Here is a 17,417-nt window from a genome sequence, read left to right as displayed (position 1 = left end):
TTGTGTGCTCTGCTTCGGTGGCCCGGGGTTCGCGGGTTCAGATCCTGGGCACAGACCTACACACTGCTCGTCAAGCCATGCTGTGGTGGCATCCTACATACAAAATAGAGGAAGACGGGCACAGATGTTAGCTCAGGGACAATCTTCCTCACCAAAAAAAAAAAGGTGAATTTTATAGTATGTGAATTATATCTCAATTAAAAATAAAAAGAAGAAAAAGGGCCAGACACAGCTATTCCCCCTGTGGAGCTTACATTCAGTGGGAGGAGAGGATGCCACATATATGCACACACAGCAAAATTACCGTTGTGCTAAGTTCTCAGAAGGAGGGGTGCCAAGAACCAGAGCTCTGATAGAGGTGGTCAAGGAAGACTTCCCAGAGGAAGGGATCTGAAGGAAGAGAAGTTAGCAAAGTAAGGAGGAGAGGGAAGGAAGTTCAGGCAGAGGGAAGAGCATATGCAAACGTCCTGTGGTAGGAGGGAGCTTGGCAATAGAAGGGTCCAGAAAAGGCTCCTGTGGCTACAGCGAGGGGAATGAGAGAAAGCAGGACACCATGGAGAAGGGCTGGAAAGGCTATTATGTCCTGTGGCCCGATGCCAACGTGGCTGATCAGGAAAGCAGCTTTGGGCTGGAGAGGGGGCACCAAGCCTTCTGAGTATCCGGTTGGGTCAAGCATCATACTGGAGGTATTGGGCACCTACTGCGGGGGTCAAGTGCTCCCAGTCAACATCTGGAAGGAGTTGGGAGTTCCTTTCTCCCAGCTGAGCCACTCTTCATGAGACCTGATGGACAGAGGAAAAAAATCCAATTCTCTGATGTATTTAGCGGTACCTCCTCACGCTCCCAGGAAGGAAATACTGATGAAGACCAGCCTCCCTGCTATGGCAACAGCAACCACTTCTGACTTCCCCTCCCGACAAAAGGTCCGGTGGAGAAGTCTGCCTAGCAACCGTGGGGGCCTCGGGAGCCCCGTCCACTTTGCCCCGGCTGTGGCGCGGCTCCCAGCTTCCCCGCTTCTCCTTCAGTGCAGAATCACAGCAGCCACCAACATCTGGACAGCTCTTCCCAGCTCAGATTGTGATTTACACCACCACCCTGAGATGTGGCGTTATTGGTCCCATTGGACAGACGAGGACAGCGAGCTCAGAGGGGTGAGGGGGGCCTGTCAGCGCAGGGGCTTCCCTCTGCCCTGCCCCGACTGTCCCAGGTGCTAAAGGTCTGTTGTCTGTGCAGGTCTCCGGCTCTGACTCACCTGTGCCACGGAGGAACAGATGAATGGAAGGCGTGTCACCCCCCCCCCCATCCTGTCTCCCTCTTCCTTTCTTGGTAATCTACCACTTCTGGGGGACCCCCCCCCCCCAGTGCTCTGTTCTGGTCTGACCCAAGAGAAGGCAAGGGAGAGGTCATTTGGGCCTGTGAGAGCCGGGACAGTGAGAAGGGACTACAGGAGAGGCCCTGTGCAGGGCCCAGGGCAGGCCCCTGCGAGGGTGCCCCCTGCTTACTGGGCTGAAGCATGTCTCTTCAAAATGCCTGTCTCTGAACTTTAACCCTAGTATTAAAAATGATGGCTAATGTTTTTTTTTGAGGAAGATTAGCCCTGAGCTAACATCTGTGCCCATCTTCCTCTCCTTTATATGTGGGGCATCTGCCACAGCATGGCTTGATACTGCATAGGTCCACACCTGGGATCTGAACTCACAATCCCTGGTCTGCCGGAGCAGAGCACACAAATTTAACCGTTGCGGATGGCTAATATTCTGTGCACACTTACTCTGTGTGAGGCTTTGTGCCAAGCACTTTGCATGCACCGTGTCATTTAGCCCTCACAACCACGAGGGAGGGATGGGTCGTCAACATGTTCTACGGAGGGGAGTGTGGCCTGAGATCTCAGAGCTGGGGGTGCGGCAGAACTGTGGCAACCCAGGCGGGTCGGACCCCAGAGCCCAGCTCTTAGCCATTTACCTGCAGCCCTGGGAGACTTGTTCCTCCTCACCTGCCCATCCCCTATCCCCCAGGCTGGCGGGGAGGATTGAAAGGAGGGCCGAGACGGGGGTGGGGGTGTAGCTGCCTCCTGCAGTCCTGCCCTGGCCCTGGGCCAGAAAGCTGTGGCAGAAGCTGCTGGAAGAGGTGCACTGTCTGCATGAGGAAGCAAGGGCAGAGCGAGGGCCCAGGCCTGACCTCAGGCCTGGTTCACAGGAGGAAGAGAAGGGAAGGCAGGGTTCTTAAGTGCCTACTGTGTGCATATGCTGAGCATAGCACTTGACAGGTAGCATTTCACTTTATCTCCAGAACGAGCTAAGAGCTAAGAGCTAAGAGCTAACCCCCACTGTGTGCGAGCATCTCCCGACTGTTCAGCGAGCTTTGGTTCATTCACCCCTCACAGAAACACTGGGGAGAGACTGAGATCATCCTTGCTCCTCCCTCGAATGGGAAAAGGGATGCATAAAGACGAGAAGGAACTTCCTAAGGTCAACAGCTGAAAAAGATTTGAACCAGGCCGTGGAGGCCATGAGCCCAGACTTACTGTCCTGCTGGGGAGTGGCACCCCCGTTTTCCCGAGGGGGAGAATGAGGCCTTTCTGGAGTCAGCAGGCGTCAGCATGGGGTCCAAGCCCCATCTGGGGGCCATCTATGGCATCATGACTGATGGAGTGGCACACCCTGGACTGACGGGCCCCTTTGCTGCTCCCCACCAACTCCTGCCCAGAAACGTCATGTCGAGCCCACGGGGAAGAGTCCAGCTGTGGACGGTTGCCCTCAGCTGCCCAGAACGGAGCAGAGGAGCCGACCACCGCCACCCACTTGGGGACCTTATTTTTGTTCAGGGTATTTCTGTCTGCAGTCACACCCCCAACTGCCATCCTTCCCAGAAATGGCATCAGCCCGCTTCCTGGAACAGCCCTGGGGCAGTGAGGAACGGGGACAGGGACTTGACCCAACGGACCCCACTGCCTCCCTGGCCCGTGTCCTCATCTGTCCAAAGGGTGAGAGGGACGTTCTCTGGGGACCCTCCTGGCTCCTGCATCCCAGGATTCTCTGCCCGGGAGCTTTGCATCCAGCAAACAGTCATGACCGTGTGCCTCACAGACACGCCGCCCTCCAAGAGCCTGATCGCAGTTCCCATGAGCCGGAAGGACACGGCTACCACTCCCGACCCACTGACTAAGCGCCAGGAGCCGGGCTGAGTGCTTTGCACGGGTTCTCTCCCGGAGTCTCCTCGGCAGCCCTAGCAGGCTCGTACCGCTGTCTCCCTTTTACAGATGAAGGACCTCGGCTCAGAGAGGCTGAGCAACTTGCCCGCGCTCACACTCCCAGGGAGCAGCGGGAGAGGATGTCACCATCGCCTGTGCAGCTGGGAGCGTGAGAGCCGATCACGTCCATCCAGCATCCGGCTGCAGCAGGCCTTGATAAATGGCGCCCCCACCCCCACCTGTCCTGTCCCATCAGGGCCGGGGTGCCAACTAGCCAGCCTGTCGCAGCCAACAACCACGACCGCGGTGCGATTCCCAGCCTGGGCCCCAGACAGCCTCACTTCAGCGGAGGATTCCTGTGTCCCTGGTGGCCCGTCTTGGGAATGACAGCTAGTGGCAGCTTGGGGACAACAGCCTGCTCAGATGGCTCATGGGGCTGCTGACCAGCAGACAGGCCGTGACAGGCTGGAGCAGCTGGCATTGCCCGAGGCAGAAGGGGTGCCCGGGAACCTCGCTCGCCCCCTACCTCCAAGTCTAGACCCTTCTCTGACATTTGGGGGCCTTCAGCACCAAAGCAAGAGTACCGAGAAGGCATCGTGTGTCTAAGTATTTAAGTTACAAACCAAGCTAACAGACTCTTAAATAAAACATGTTCTATCTTCCTACCTAGACATAATACTCTGGAAGACCCGGCTGTAAATTTGAATTCTCTGATTCCTTAGAGTCTGTGTTAGAAGACAGAAGCATGTTCCAGCCCCAGCTAGCATTCCCACTTCTGGCTCCCTTCTGTGCAGGGGCCTCATACACAAGCCTGGACACCCTGGGACACGCGTGTAGGTGACATCCACTCCTGCCCCTCCCCTCCCCCGCAGCTGGCCTCGGTCTGTCCCTGGGACCTGGGTGCACACGCCAGCTGCACAGGCTTCCTCTGGAGAAGTCCCGGCAGGTTCTTAAAGTGGGCTTGGGGCTGAGTGGACAGGGTACTCGGGTCTGTCGTGAGCACACTGATAAGGCCTCCCTGGAGACACTTTCCCAAGGGAGAGGCTCCGGCCACGCAGGTGCCTGGACTCTGGGGGCGGCCAGGCGGGAGGGAGAGAGCTTGGGGTTCAGCATCAGAAAATCCAGGCAGACCTCAGCTGTGCCATGTGCACACTGTGACTGTAGCCCAGTGAAGTCCCTTCCTGGGGCCCCTTTGCTCATCTGGGAAACAGGGACGAGTTTCTGCCTGGAGCGGTGTAGTGGGGAATGAACGCAATGAGGTCTGTGGAAAGGTTCGTGCCTAGCTTGCAGACTGCTCACCTCCACACTGACCGCTGTCTCTGGGAAGTTCTCTATGTAACACCCACATCCTTCACCCTCTTCTCCTCCTATATAGCACTGGCCACATCCCAGCACGATCGTTGATAGCATCTGAGTCCACCCAGGCAGGCACTTTGCCTCCCACATCACTGAATCCCCAGCACCCAGGACAGCATCTGACCCAGAGTAAGCACTGACGAATATTTGATTGGCTGAGTAAACTAAGCTCTGTGATTATTCACCTGGGCTGTCCGTCTGCTCATGGGGTTCATGCAAGCATCACACATCACTGAGGGCCAGGCTCTGAGATCCGGCCAGCTCAGGCACCTCTCTGGGTCTCTCAGAGCTCACAGTCTAGGGAGAGATTCAATGTGGAAATAGGAACAGATTCTAACGGTGTGATGCCTGCCATAATGGAGGTGGTGGAGGCAAGGTGTTGCCAGAGCCCAGAGGAAGACATGCAGGAGAGCAGAGATGCTCCAAAGAGGAAACGATGGGTCAGCTGCCTGAAGGAGATAAAGAGGGGCAGGGACTTCCAGAGGCAGGAGCAGCAAGTGCAAAGGCACTGAGGTGTAAGGTGCAGCTGGCATGCTTGCTTCAGTGTAGCCTGATTTCAGGGACACAGAAGCGGCGAGCGTCAGGGCTGGCAGGCAGCCCAGTGTCCCACTGGCTCGACTAGTGATTCCCAGTGCGTGGTTCCACTTTGAAAGGCAAATTCTCAGGCTCCACCTCAGACTCATTAAATCGGAAACTCGGCAAGGTCCAGAAATCCGCATTAGTAACAAACCCTCTAGGCGATTCTGATGCGCGCTGAAGTCTGACTTCCTCCGGAAGGCAGTGAGGAGCCACGGGCAGGGTGTACATGAGGGCGGCAGGCTCAGACGGCACTTTGTTACGAGCGCTGGTCTGGTAAAGGGTCCATATCAGAAAGTTGGTCCCATGTGGACTGTCACCTCCAGCTAGACAGAGCTGCTGTGTGGCAGAAGGACAATCTATCTTCACATGTGAGGGAAGGGGCCACAGGGAAGTCAGAGACCTGCTGGGCACAGAGGCTGTTGCCATGGTGACCACCTGTCCCTCGGAGGAAGTGGGCAGCGCCCTACAGAGGGTCAAGGCAGAGGAGCTGGTTATCATGGCAACCTCCCCTCAGGTGGCACAGGGTAAGGGAGGAAGGAAGCCTGACTGTCCCAGGCACCCCACCCCACTCCCAGGAGGGAGCCCCACTGACCCCACAGCCCTCCCTTCCTCCTCTGTCCATTTGGGCTCCAGGTGGCAGTTCCCTCCCCTCCCCATCATGAAGCCACACCCTCCTGTCACAGCCTAAGGGCTGTTGGGCTGTCTCCTTGGTTACAGCCTGGGCTCCCGTATCCATGGTGACCCTGTTTCAAGAGGCCGGAGACCCTCGTTTGCCAGGCCTTCACTGTCCTCTGCCACTCTCTCCTCACTGTCCTTTGGTGAGAACAAGAGGCACAAGAGGGTTCAAGGTGTTCTCATCCACCAGGAGACGGATGCAGAAGCACCTATGAAACAGCTTTTCAAGCCCAACTTGAGGCTCGGGAGAGGGCAAGCCACACCCTCAAACCTGGCAGAGCACAAAGCACGAGTGTTCTAGAGTCTGAAAGGCCTGGGTTTGAGTTCTGCACCAGCACTGTGTCACCTCCCGAGCCTCAGTTTCCTCACCTGTATATCGGAGATAACATTAGTATCGACCTCCTGGGGTCCCTGCAAGATTCAGTGAGGCAAGGCAGTGGCAGCGAGCGCAGAGCCTGGCACTTCCCTGCGTCCTGTCCTCCTCTTCCTCAGGGAGGAAACAGGAACGCCCGCTCCCGGGTGACCTCTCTGCTGGTGGGACACCAGGTGAGCAACAGCAGTGGCTGTGGGGTCAGAAACACTCCATAAACGTTGACTGCTGGTACTGTTATCATTACAATTAATCATCTGCCAATGAATGGAGTCCTGCCTGGTGAATTGCTTCCTCCAGGTAATTTACATTTCCTATTGTCATTGCAGTCTTCATTCACTGCGATCTGAGGCCAGGGATGTTTTCTAGAAAGCAGGAGCCATGTTGTGCTTCTTAAGTTTTTCTGCAGTGCCTGGCCCAGACCCTGGCAGAGAGCCCCCAAGAAGCTCAGCATGGCAGGACTTGGAAGTCATCCACTCTAACTTAGTATGCAAGACAGAAAGCTCTGCTCCCCAGCCTTAGCAAGCACTTGAATGCCTCCAGGGATGAGGTCCTCACTCCCCGCTGAAGGTGGACCGGTGCCCAGGACTCCAGGGAGGCTGAGCTCCATGGGGTGAGCGGGAGCTGAACGGGCAGCTGCAGGAGTTGGGGCCACAGGGAACTCCCGGGGCCACCCCCTCGCCCTAGCAGCCCCTTCCCCTCCCGTTGAGAGTTGATAATAGAAGTGGTTCTAATTATGCGTTAATTGCTTTCTTCCAGGCAGTTTCTCTGGAGCCAAGGAGTTCAGAGTTCATGAATAAATGAAGAGGGAGGAAGCAGGAAGGATGTTTATTGATCCACAAATCTCGCCGTGCCAGTGTCTGCCCCACAAATGCCTGGGCATGCAGCTGTGCGTGGTTTCACATACATACATGCAAACACACAAACACGCACACCGCAGCCCCAAAACCTCTCCAAAGGCAAAAGGAAGGCCACAAGAAGTGTCCTAAACTGGCTTTGGCCGTGGTCTTGGGCAAACCCTGGTTTTCCTGGCTGTATAGAATAGGGGTGAAGGGAATGTCTGACAGCCTCCTCTCCGAAAACCCAGATTTTAGGATGTCAATGGGGGAGGCAGCCAGCTAGACAGAACCCTGGCTGTGCCGGGGCCCTGTCGCCCTCAGATTGCCCTTCTATCCAGAGCCTAAGAACTGGCCAGGCAGCCGGGGGCTGCAGGGACATGGCAGGAGGAACAGCCACCCCTCCCTCTGGTGGGACACCTGGTACGGAAGAGCAGGTTCAGAGGCCTGCTCTGCCACTCACCGGCTGTGAAGCCCTGGGCAAGGCACTTGAGCGTCCTGAGCCTCAGTTGCTTCATCTGTTAAATGGGAATGACAGATTATGCTATGAAGGTTCATCCAGGGCACCTAATGGCCTTAGCCACATGCCTGGCATAAAATAAGCATTTGGTAAGTTATTATTACTAATATTGTCAACAACTCCACAAGGTTTAGATGGCACCTTCATTACAGATGAAGAAACTAAAGCACAGAGAGGTCAAGCAACTTGCCCCAAATCACGCATTCAGTGGTAGGATTTGAACCCAGGCCCAATGACCCTGAAGCCTCTGTGCTCCAGTCTTGCTTCTCCACTGTGTCTGATTCATCCAGTCCCCACGAGCTGGGGCGTAGCAGGTGTCCATAAAAACATGCTGAATGACAAGAATCCTGGCTTTTGGCATACCTGCTCTGTCACTGCCTTGCTGTGTGACTTTGGGCAGGTGACTTCGGCTCTCTGAGCCTCAGAGCCCTTGTCTGAGGCATGGGGTCACAATGGTCCACCTCTGGGGCTGCTGCGAGGGTGACTTGAGCCATAGGGCAGAGGTTAACTGCCTGGGTTTGTGTCCCAGGTCTGAAACTGCCTGATGTGACCGCTTGGAGCCTCGGATCCTGCTTCTGTAAAAGGGGGATCGCTGTGTCTACCACACAGGGGTGGAGCGAGGGTGGATGAGCTACTGCAGGTGAGCAGCTCCAACTGTAGGTGGCGGTGTGTCGTAAGTGCTCAGTCAATCTTCTCTAGGCTATGCCACACGCAGAGACCCTGCAGCCCATTTCACATATGGGGAAACAGAGCCCCAGAGAGGGGCAAGGACTTGTCCAAGGTCACAGAGCCAGGTCACGGCAGAGCCAGGCCTATGTGGGAGCCAGCTGTATGCAGGGCCCTGCGTCCAGACCTCGGCTTGAATGCATATTTACCAGACCTTTCACAGGACCTGGCACATCCTGCTCAAGGCTTGAGTGCTCGAGGGCTCTAGGGGGCCGAAGCTCCCCTCTCCTGTCCTCCTGGTGGCTCCAAGGCTGGCTCGAACCAGTGGGGTGTGTCAGAGGGCAAGGAGGGCTGCCTCACCACCCCGGCCAGCCCCTCCACTCCAGGGCTCACTGCAGAGGCCTCAGAAACAATCCATGGGCCCAGGACCGGAACCCCATTTGTCAGCCCTGCGTGGTGGCGGCAGGCTCGTCTCCATGGCAACAGTGCAGTGTGAAGGCATCCTGGCATCATTAGGGAGCGCGCTGAGTAGTATAAACAGAGGCTGCAGTAGATTACACGCCTATTATGAGCAGTCTCGGGCTCTGAGCACTGGTAATTATGCCTAATTGTGCATTTAATTGTGTAATTGAAAACCCACATCTCTGGTTCAGGCTGGGGCTGCAAAACCTACCCCCCTCCAAAAAAAATGAGGCTTAGGAACCATCCCTACCCTGAAAATCCCAGGGTTGCCTCCCCTTCTAAGGCAAGGAGTAGCTGGAGCAGGCAAGGGCGTAAAGTGCCCACAGACTCCCATTTCCCCAACTTCCCGTGCCGGTAGCTCAGCCAGGCTGTGATTTGGGCGGGGTGTGGGGAGCAGGAGCATGCTTAAGGCAAAGCGACATGGTAAGAGCAGAAAAACACTCACAGTTTTCATTATTAATGACAGATACGATTTTGTACTACTGTCACTGTCCTCTCAGGACCTACCCTCAGCATCTGGTGGTCCCAAGGGACCTGGATCATCATCAGATCCACTACACATCCAAGGGGTCATCCAACCTACACAGAAATTCTTAATCACTGCCAGGGACAGAGAACTCATCACCTGACTGTCAGCCCACTGCTGCAGAGCCTCTGTAGACAGCTTGAAAAACACTGATGGAGTTCAACACTCTCTCCCCCTCCATCCCCCAATTTCACAGACTGAAGAAAACGAGGTCTAGAGAGGGGCAGGGTCAGCTCAAAGTTGCACAGCAAGTGAGTACCAGAACCCTGGGATTCTGACTTGCAGCGGAGGGCATATTTTGTACCCTAAGGTGACTCAGCACCTAGAATCGTGCCTGGCACTTTGTGGGGGCTTCATAAATATATGCTGAACGCAACTCCAGATATGGTTAGCTGGTGGCACTTCTTACTCTCTGACCTAACAGTATCTAATCTTTCTGGAGTTCAGGAAGCTCACCTGGGGCTGCCGGGGGTCAGGGATGGGTCAGAACCTCCTGCTCTGAACCTCCGGGGTCTGAAACTTGATTTTACAACCAAATATGCCCTGTGGGCGTTTGGGATGGGGACGGTATGGACACTCGTTCAGACAGACAGACAGAGGGAAGAAGAGGTCACCTGAGTCCCTGACAGCCTGGCACCCAGGGGCAAAGCCTTGGGCAGGCTGTTGGAGGCAGCAGTCTCCTCTCCCCAGAGCCTGACACTCCCATCAGTGAGCGCCGCCTGCGGCAGGGCGGGCTGGTGAGGCAGCAGCTCTGATCCCCACAGGGAAAGGACGGAGCATCCCGAGGACTCAGAGTGGGGCGCCATGAGATGAGGCCGACCTTCTCCCTTTACAGTGGGGGACACAGAGGGCCAAGCCTCCCTCCCCAATTCCCTCTGCGTGAGCACCAGGCTCTGCGCCCAGAGCTCTCCCTGCAGGATCTCAGGCACCCTCACGAGAGTCCCAGGAGGGTGTGCTATTATTATTCTCACTTTACGGAAGAGAAGACCAAGGAACAGCAAGGCCGAGGCCACAGAGATTTAGCAGAACCTCTGCTCCAACGCGGGCCTTCTACTGTTTGAAAAGAGGACACGTCCCATGTCCTACCCCACAGTATTCAGATTCATAGAACCTGTGTTCTCATTCCAGGACATTCAAGAGTGTGAACCCTTTGCGAGCTCCTGCTCTGCATATTTTATCTCAAAGGAGCCTCCGACGACTCTCTGCGGTAGATTATTGTTATCCTGATTTAGGGAAATGTAGGTGCACGCTCAGAGAGGTTAACTGTCTTGCCCAAGGTCATCCAGCTACAAAGAGGCAGAGGTGGAACTAGAACGCAAGCCTGACCCCAAAGCCCAAGCTCCTCCCCGCTGACTTCCCTGCCTCTGGATTCACCAGCTGCCTGGAGGGGCAGGAGCCGGGAGACCAGGGCCACCCACTGAAATGGACACCCACAGGAGCAGCTCTTCTGAAACCTTGCTGCTCACTGGCAGAGCGGGTGTCCCTGGGAGGCGTGCTCAGCTGCCCGAGGCTCGCCCTCAGTCTCTGAATCCCCATCCCGTTCTCCCTCCAGGTCAAGGGGGGAGACCGAGGGCACTGGGACCGGGCTGCCCCGGACCAAAGCCAGCTCCACCCGCCGAGGCCTGGAACTAGCTTTCAAAAACACATCCCTGGGCTCAGGCTGCTCTCCCATCACCCACTCGTCCCTGAAACTGGAGGAGGGAAGAGATTTCAGGGATCAGAGCTGACCGTCTCCGCTTGGTCCACATTTGACAATTGTTCTCCAATCTTTTTCCCTTGATCACTCATCTGAGGCCTAGACTGTATCTTCTGTTTCCTTGGTAACAAGTCACTTCATTCTTCTGAGCCTCAGTATGCCCATCAGTAAGGGAGATAAAAACCATACCTACCCCATAGAGTTGTTGTGAGGGCCGATAAGTCTTCAGTGCAGGTTACTTTCTTTCCTGGGTAAGTTCTTCTCAACCCACAATTCGGTTCCCTTAAACCCCACACAGGCTTCGGGGTGAGTAGAAATGGCCATGGGGGGTGGGGGTGGGGGGTGGGAGCATTTGAATAAGCAGCTCAGAAGATCTGGCATCTCGTAGCAACCCCTGAGGGCTGAGGGAGATTTACATTTCTCCATCTGCTTCCATATCCAGCATCCCCACAAGCCTACACAGGGAGCAATGAGGCAGGCAGTGTAGAACTGTGGAGTCCTCGATCTGGGTTTGAATCCTCATTCTGTCCCTACTATTTGTGCGGTCATGGACAAGGGACAAGTATATACCGTGCTCAGCACAGTGCCTGGCTCACAGCAGACACCGAACAAAAGGAAGTTGGTATTATTATTTCCCACCCAACCATACATTTTCCACATAAAGAAACTAACACTTGAAGAGTTTATGGGAATGACTCTGATCACTAAAATCTCTAATCCAGGTGGAGATGGGGGCTGAAGCGACTTGTCCAAACCTCAAGGCAAACAACAGCTAGCCACAGGGAACACTTCCCTGGGCCAGGCACTGGCTCTCGGAACCCCCAAACTGCCATAGGGTAGGAGCTGTTGTTCCAACTACTTTATAGGAAAGAGGAAGAGGCTCAGAGAGGGTAAGGGACTTTCTGGAAGTCACAAAGCAAGGCAGCAATATCTGTCTGACCCCAGAGGTACTGCTCCTAACCCCTGTGACGGATCTCAGAGCTGCCACCATTTACGGGGTGCTCATCTCAAAATCACCCACCCACCCACTCTTGCAAAAGAGCAGAACCAGGGTCATCCCCTGGCCCCCCTGGGGCCCCCACCTCCATTCCATCTTGCTCTGCTCACCTCATAAGGGTCTTGAGGGCTGTTTGGCCTCAATCTGTCCATCTGTAACAGGGAGTTGGCCAGCCCTGTCTGAAGGGGCGCGAGGAAGAAAAAGGGGCAGGGGCCAGGACAAGTTCGTGCTCCTGGCTCTGCAGCCTGGCCCAAGGACCTGAAGCACCCAGAGCAGAGTCAGCCCCTCCCCAGGAAGCCAGGAGCTGGCAGCCACAGCTGCTTCAGCGTGCGGGCCTGCAGGAGCCACCCCCTCGGGCCCTCACCGTCGCTACCACTAATAACGACATCAATCAGGTTGACCAGGTTTCACACCATTACTCGGAGCTCAGCAGGAAGCTACATATTCCCCCTCACCCACCACCTTCCAGAAAACAAAGAGCTTTCCAGAAGGGATAAGAACGAAACCAATGTTTTTCTGAGTACCTACGATATGCGCAGCACCTGGCTAAGCCCTTTTTACAACTCTGCAAGGTGGCCTGACTCTTTCTCTTTGACGAAGCAAGAAACTGGGGCTCAAAGGAGAGAATGCATGTGTCCAAGGTCACACAGAGCTGGGACAAGAACAACCACCACAGTGATGTTTTACTGAGCGCTCCCTGGCTCAACCACCAGACACCATGTGTGATCCTATTGAAATAGGATCGTTTTCCTTTTCAGATGAGGAAACTGAGGCTCAGAGCAATGAACAGACCTGTCCGAGGCCATCCATTGCTTACACTCGAGCAGCAGAGTGGCACAGGGCAGAGAGGGTGGCTCTCTGTCCAGGTTCTGTCACTGATCAGCTTAGTGATCACGGGCAAACCTCATTGCCTCTCCGAGCCTCAATTTCCTCATCTGGAAAAGGGGATAACAAAAACCTCTATCCCGTGGTGTGAAGTAACAATAAGAAGGCTAAAACAGCTAACGTTTATTGATCATTTAACACATCCTGGGCACTTTGCCAAGCACTTTACATATGCAAGCTCATTTGATTAAACGAAGTAACGCACATAAAGTGCTCAGCACAGGACTCTGGAAACAAGAGGGATAATGACAATGATGAGGAAACTGATGATTCCCTTGGGTAGAGCTCCCTGGTTCATCCTCTTACACAAAGAACAGAGCTGCCTGTAAGGTTTCAGGAAGGAGGCAGACCAAGAAAGACGGGCAGGCTTTGGGCAGGGGAAGGAAAAGGGAAACAAACATAAAAATTAGGGAGTGAACAGCATTAGTAACATCAAGATGATACACCAACTAGGACCCGGGCAAGGACGGGACCCAAGAGGTTCTATGGAATGGAACCAGACCGAGACACACCGAAACCTCCAGGACAGCCCAGACACCATCCCAGAGTCCCACAAGGGCAGAAATGGCAGGACCTGAGAGATGCTGGCCAACGGTTTTCCCATTTTACAGATGGAAAAGCCAAGGCTTGCAGGGGGAAAAAGACTTGCCCAAGTTCAGAGGACATCAGGGCAGAGCTGGACTTGTCCAGGCCTCCTGTCTTTCAGCTCAGTGCCCAACTACCTGCTGCTTCCCACAAGGGAAGAGTGCAGGGGGGGCACCTGGATATGTGTGGGCCACAATTCCAGGAAGAGTGCCATGGTATACATTATGAAGATAATAACAATAAAAAGCTATAGTTTGTTGAATACTCACACTGCCCGGCACAGGGCTAAGTTCATTGTATGCATTTAATCCTCACGACAACCCTAAGAATTGGGAACTGTTTATATTACCTCTATTTAGCAGATGACAAGACTGTGGCTCAGAGAGGGTAAGCAACTCACCTAAGACCACACAGCTAGGAAGGGAGAGCCAGGACTCGAACCCAGGTCTACCCTGTCGAACTCCAGAGCTTTAACTTCTCCCCTCCACTTGTCCACCTGCATGGTACAGCCCCCACCCGCGCCTCCCACCCTCCAGGACACCCTCACACCCTACTCCCTCACCCAAAGCAAGTCTACCCCAGCCACAGAAGAGCGGTTAGAACTGGCTTGTTTTACTGTCATGATCAAACCCCATTCAAAAAGGAAAAGTGACGCAGTTCCTCTGCTAAAGTTTTCAGCTGAGAAACATTTAACATGCTCTTCCTTCTCTGCCTCTTTCCACTGGATGAGAAAACGGAGGCTCCCTTCGAACTGTGACAATGTCAGGCTGGTGGATTCCAGCATCAGGGGGCACATTACAGGCAGCAGGGGCTCCTGGGGGCTAGCCACAGCTGAAGGGACCCAGTCTGCAATCAGCCCAGACAGAGCCAAGAGACTAATTTTCAAGTCCCTTCTCCAAGCACCTCCCCAGTGATCTCATGTGACCCTCACAAGCGGCCCAAAGCCACCCAGCCTGGACGCAGGAGAATCAGAATGCCGCCAGGTGGTGTCTAACTGCAGAGCCCCCAGCTGGCGAAGCCCGCTAAGTGGAAGGGTGGGTTTAGCTGGGGAGAGCTATGGAGGCCGGCAAGCGGGAGGTGGGGACCTCCTCCACCCCCTTTGTCTCTCTGTGGAGCAGGAAGCACCTCCCAAGGGACCCTCGAATTATCAGGGCCGGAAATACTTATTTTATCATTAAGAAGGCAACAGAGGATGCTAGTCAGCTGTCTAGCTTCAAAGACTGGCTCCTACCTGTAGAACTCTGAGCAAGTTACTTTCTAGGATCGTTATGAGGAAAATGAGTTAATACACGGAAAAGTGCTTTTGAGGCTGGCAGGTGGCGTAGCAGTTAAGTACACAGGCTCCACCTTGGCGGCCCGGGTTTCGCAGATTCAGATCCCAGGCGTGGACCCATAGAGTGCTCATCAAGCCATGCTACGGTGGCCTCCCACATACAAAATAGGGGAAGATTAGCACAGAAGTTGGCTCAGGGCCAATCTTCCTCACCCTCCAACCGCCCAAAAAAGTGTTTACAAGGGTACCTAGCACCTAGTAGTGCTCTCTAAAGCTGAGCACTGTTATTATCATCCACAGAGAAGGAGCAGGGGACAAATGGTTAGCAGTCCTTCCCTGTGGGCTTGGGACTGGGCATAGAGAAATGGAAACTTACCTTTATCTTCTGCTCTGTTTGATTATTTATTGATGTATTCACTTTTACAATACCTGTATATCACTTTTCTAACAAAAATGTCTTGGTTTAAAATTTAAAAATCAACAGAAAAAAATCCTCTGAAAGTTTCAGCATTTCTTGGCATTTTCTGTTCCTCAAAGTAGATAAAGAAGGGTGTTTCCACTGCGAGCCAGGAGTTGCCAAGTAAGTGATTCACTCATTTATTTTATAAATATTAATGGAGAGCCAGGCACTGTTCCAGCTGCTGGGGGTTTAGCAGGGAGCAAAACAGATAATCTCTACCCTTCTGGAGTTGCCATCCTACCTGATCTTAGTTAGTCCCTTCTGCAGCCATCAAGGATGAGCAATTCAGATAGGCAGACCAAGGAGGCCCAGCGAGGGCAAGTCACCTGCCCTGCGTCCTACAGCTGGGCACAGGACTACCGTCTTCAAGCCCGGGCTGTTTCTACCACTGCCTGAGGGCAGGTGTGTGGATGGTAAGTTGGGGGCTGGTGTCCCCAAGAGGAGCGGAGATGGATGAGGAAGTCTGCAGTCCAGACTCAGAGCTTCACCCTGCATGATCTACACACCTGTGGTGGAGGAGGGGCGACGGACGCAGGCGAGAGCAGAGACCCAGATCCCGTGAGGCTCAGGCTCCCCCCAGCTCACGCTCAGAGCTGAGTTCTGCCCATGCCCCTCTGCCGGGGGCAGAAGCACAGGTTCAAACCCCCCTCGTTGTTGGGCCTCAGCTCTAGGGGGAGCAGGAGACCCTGGCCTCTCCTTAACCGCCCTCCCAAGTGCACCTGCCAGGGCTTGACTTGAAGGACAGAGTTGGCCCCTTCAGCCCCCACATTCAATCCATGGGTCTCCCTGAGACAAGAACCTGAGTTCCCTAAGCTGGGCATAGTCTGGGTGCCCCCAGATGCTCCCATCCTCCTCAGGGCACCCAGGTACCCCGGCCCCCATCGGTACCAGCCCAGGCAGAGGAGCTGGTCTGCCTGTCCCCACCCCTGATGCTCTGGTGGAACTGATGATGGCCAGCCCCAAAGCACAGAGGGTGGTCCTTGTGACCCTCTCCACGGAGGTGGCTCTCCATTCTTGGGCCCTCCCAGTCAGGAGGGGGAAAGGAGGCAGAAACCGCACAAAGGAAGAGTGAACGGCTGTTGGAGTCTAAGATCCCAACACACACAGATGAACATGGACCAGAAATGGCCAGAGATCTAGAGATGTACCAAGGAGAAACCCAGGAGAGACACACACGGGAGCTGGGACTTTGTGAGAAAGACTCGCAGGGGCGGAGACCAGAGGCAGAACCCCGGAGGAAGCGAGACCCATGCAGACGAGCGATCTGGAGGGAAACACACGCAGGGACCTCAACGGACCCACAGACCAGCCTCAGACACACCCCCAGCCCCGGCCAGCCTCGGTCCCGCAGCGCACCCTCCAACAGGAGGCCACTCGTAGGGTGCGGGCCAGACGCGTGGAGCCCGAAGCGCGGGGCGGCGAGGGGACTCGCGCACAGGACGCACTCGGGGACCGGGGCGCGCCGGGCGACAAGCGCACACAAAGAGCCAGCCGGGCCAGCAGGAGCAGGCTCCGCCCGTCCGCTCCGCGACTCCAGACCACCCCAGCCCGAGCACTCGCACCAGACACACACACACACACAGCGACACAACCCCACCCGCAAGCCCCGGGACGCGCCCCACCCCGGTCCGGCGCTCACCAGCTGCAGGCAGCAGAAGGCGACAAGCGTGCAGCGCCCGCTGCACTTGCCCATGGCTCCGGGGCTGCGCGGGCCGTCTGCCGCGGGGCCCCTCGAGCTCGGCGGCCGCCGCTCCTCCGCGCCCCGGGGGCGCCGCGTCCTCCCCGGGGGGCGCCCGGGCGGCGGGGCCGCGCGCCTAGGGCCGGGCCCGGGAGCGCCGGGGCCTCAGGGCCGGGGCCGGCCGCCCGCGCTCCGAGTCCATGGTGCACCGGCCCGCGCCTCCTTTGTCTGGCCGGCCGGCCGCCGGGCGCGCCTCCTGCCCCGGGGCGGCGGGCGGGGAGCGCGCGGCGGGGAGCGCAGCACCGGGCGCGGCGCGGCGCAGAGCAGCACTGCCCAGCTGGGGCGGCCGCCCGGGCGCTCGGCGGCCACGGCTTCCCGGCCCCACCACGTGGCTCCGCCGCCGCCGCCGCCACCGAGAGGGAGGGAAGCAGGGGAGGGGCGGGGTGGGCGGGGCGGCCGCGGGAGCGGAGCGGAGGGGAGGGGAGGGGAAGGTAAGGGGGGAGTGGGGGAGAGGCAGGGAGTGAAGCGGGAAGAGTGCAGGCTTGGGGGCTGACAACCCTGGGTGACACCTGGGCTTCACTGCCCACAAGCTGTGTGACCTTGGGCAAATGCCGTCCCTCTCTGGGCCTCAGTTTTCTTAAAGTAGGGATCATACTGTCTGCT

The 17,417-nt window shown here is 56.0% G+C and overlaps 1 protein-coding gene across 1 annotated transcript in view; it reads right to left on the bottom strand.

Moving 5' to 3' along the window:
* The window catches only part of NKAIN1 (sodium/potassium transporting ATPase interacting 1), a 42,063-nt gene extending 25,153 nt beyond the window's left edge, over nt 1-16,910 (bottom strand). The window contains exon 1 of the mRNA XM_014837966.3: nt 16,716-16,910. Coding sequence (XP_014693452.1) covers nt 16,716-16,769 — 54 coding nt within the window. The 5' untranslated portion in view covers nt 16,770-16,910. The remainder of the gene's footprint in view (nt 1-16,715) is intronic.
* Between the last annotated feature and the right edge of the window lie 507 nt (nt 16,911-17,417).

The sequence above is a fragment of the Equus asinus genome, chromosome 5 (genome assembly GCF_041296235.1).
Source record: "Equus asinus isolate D_3611 breed Donkey chromosome 5, EquAss-T2T_v2, whole genome shotgun sequence".
Taxonomy (NCBI): Eukaryota; Metazoa; Chordata; class Mammalia; order Perissodactyla; family Equidae; genus Equus; species Equus asinus.
This window is presented reverse-complemented; position numbering and strand designations above follow the sequence as displayed.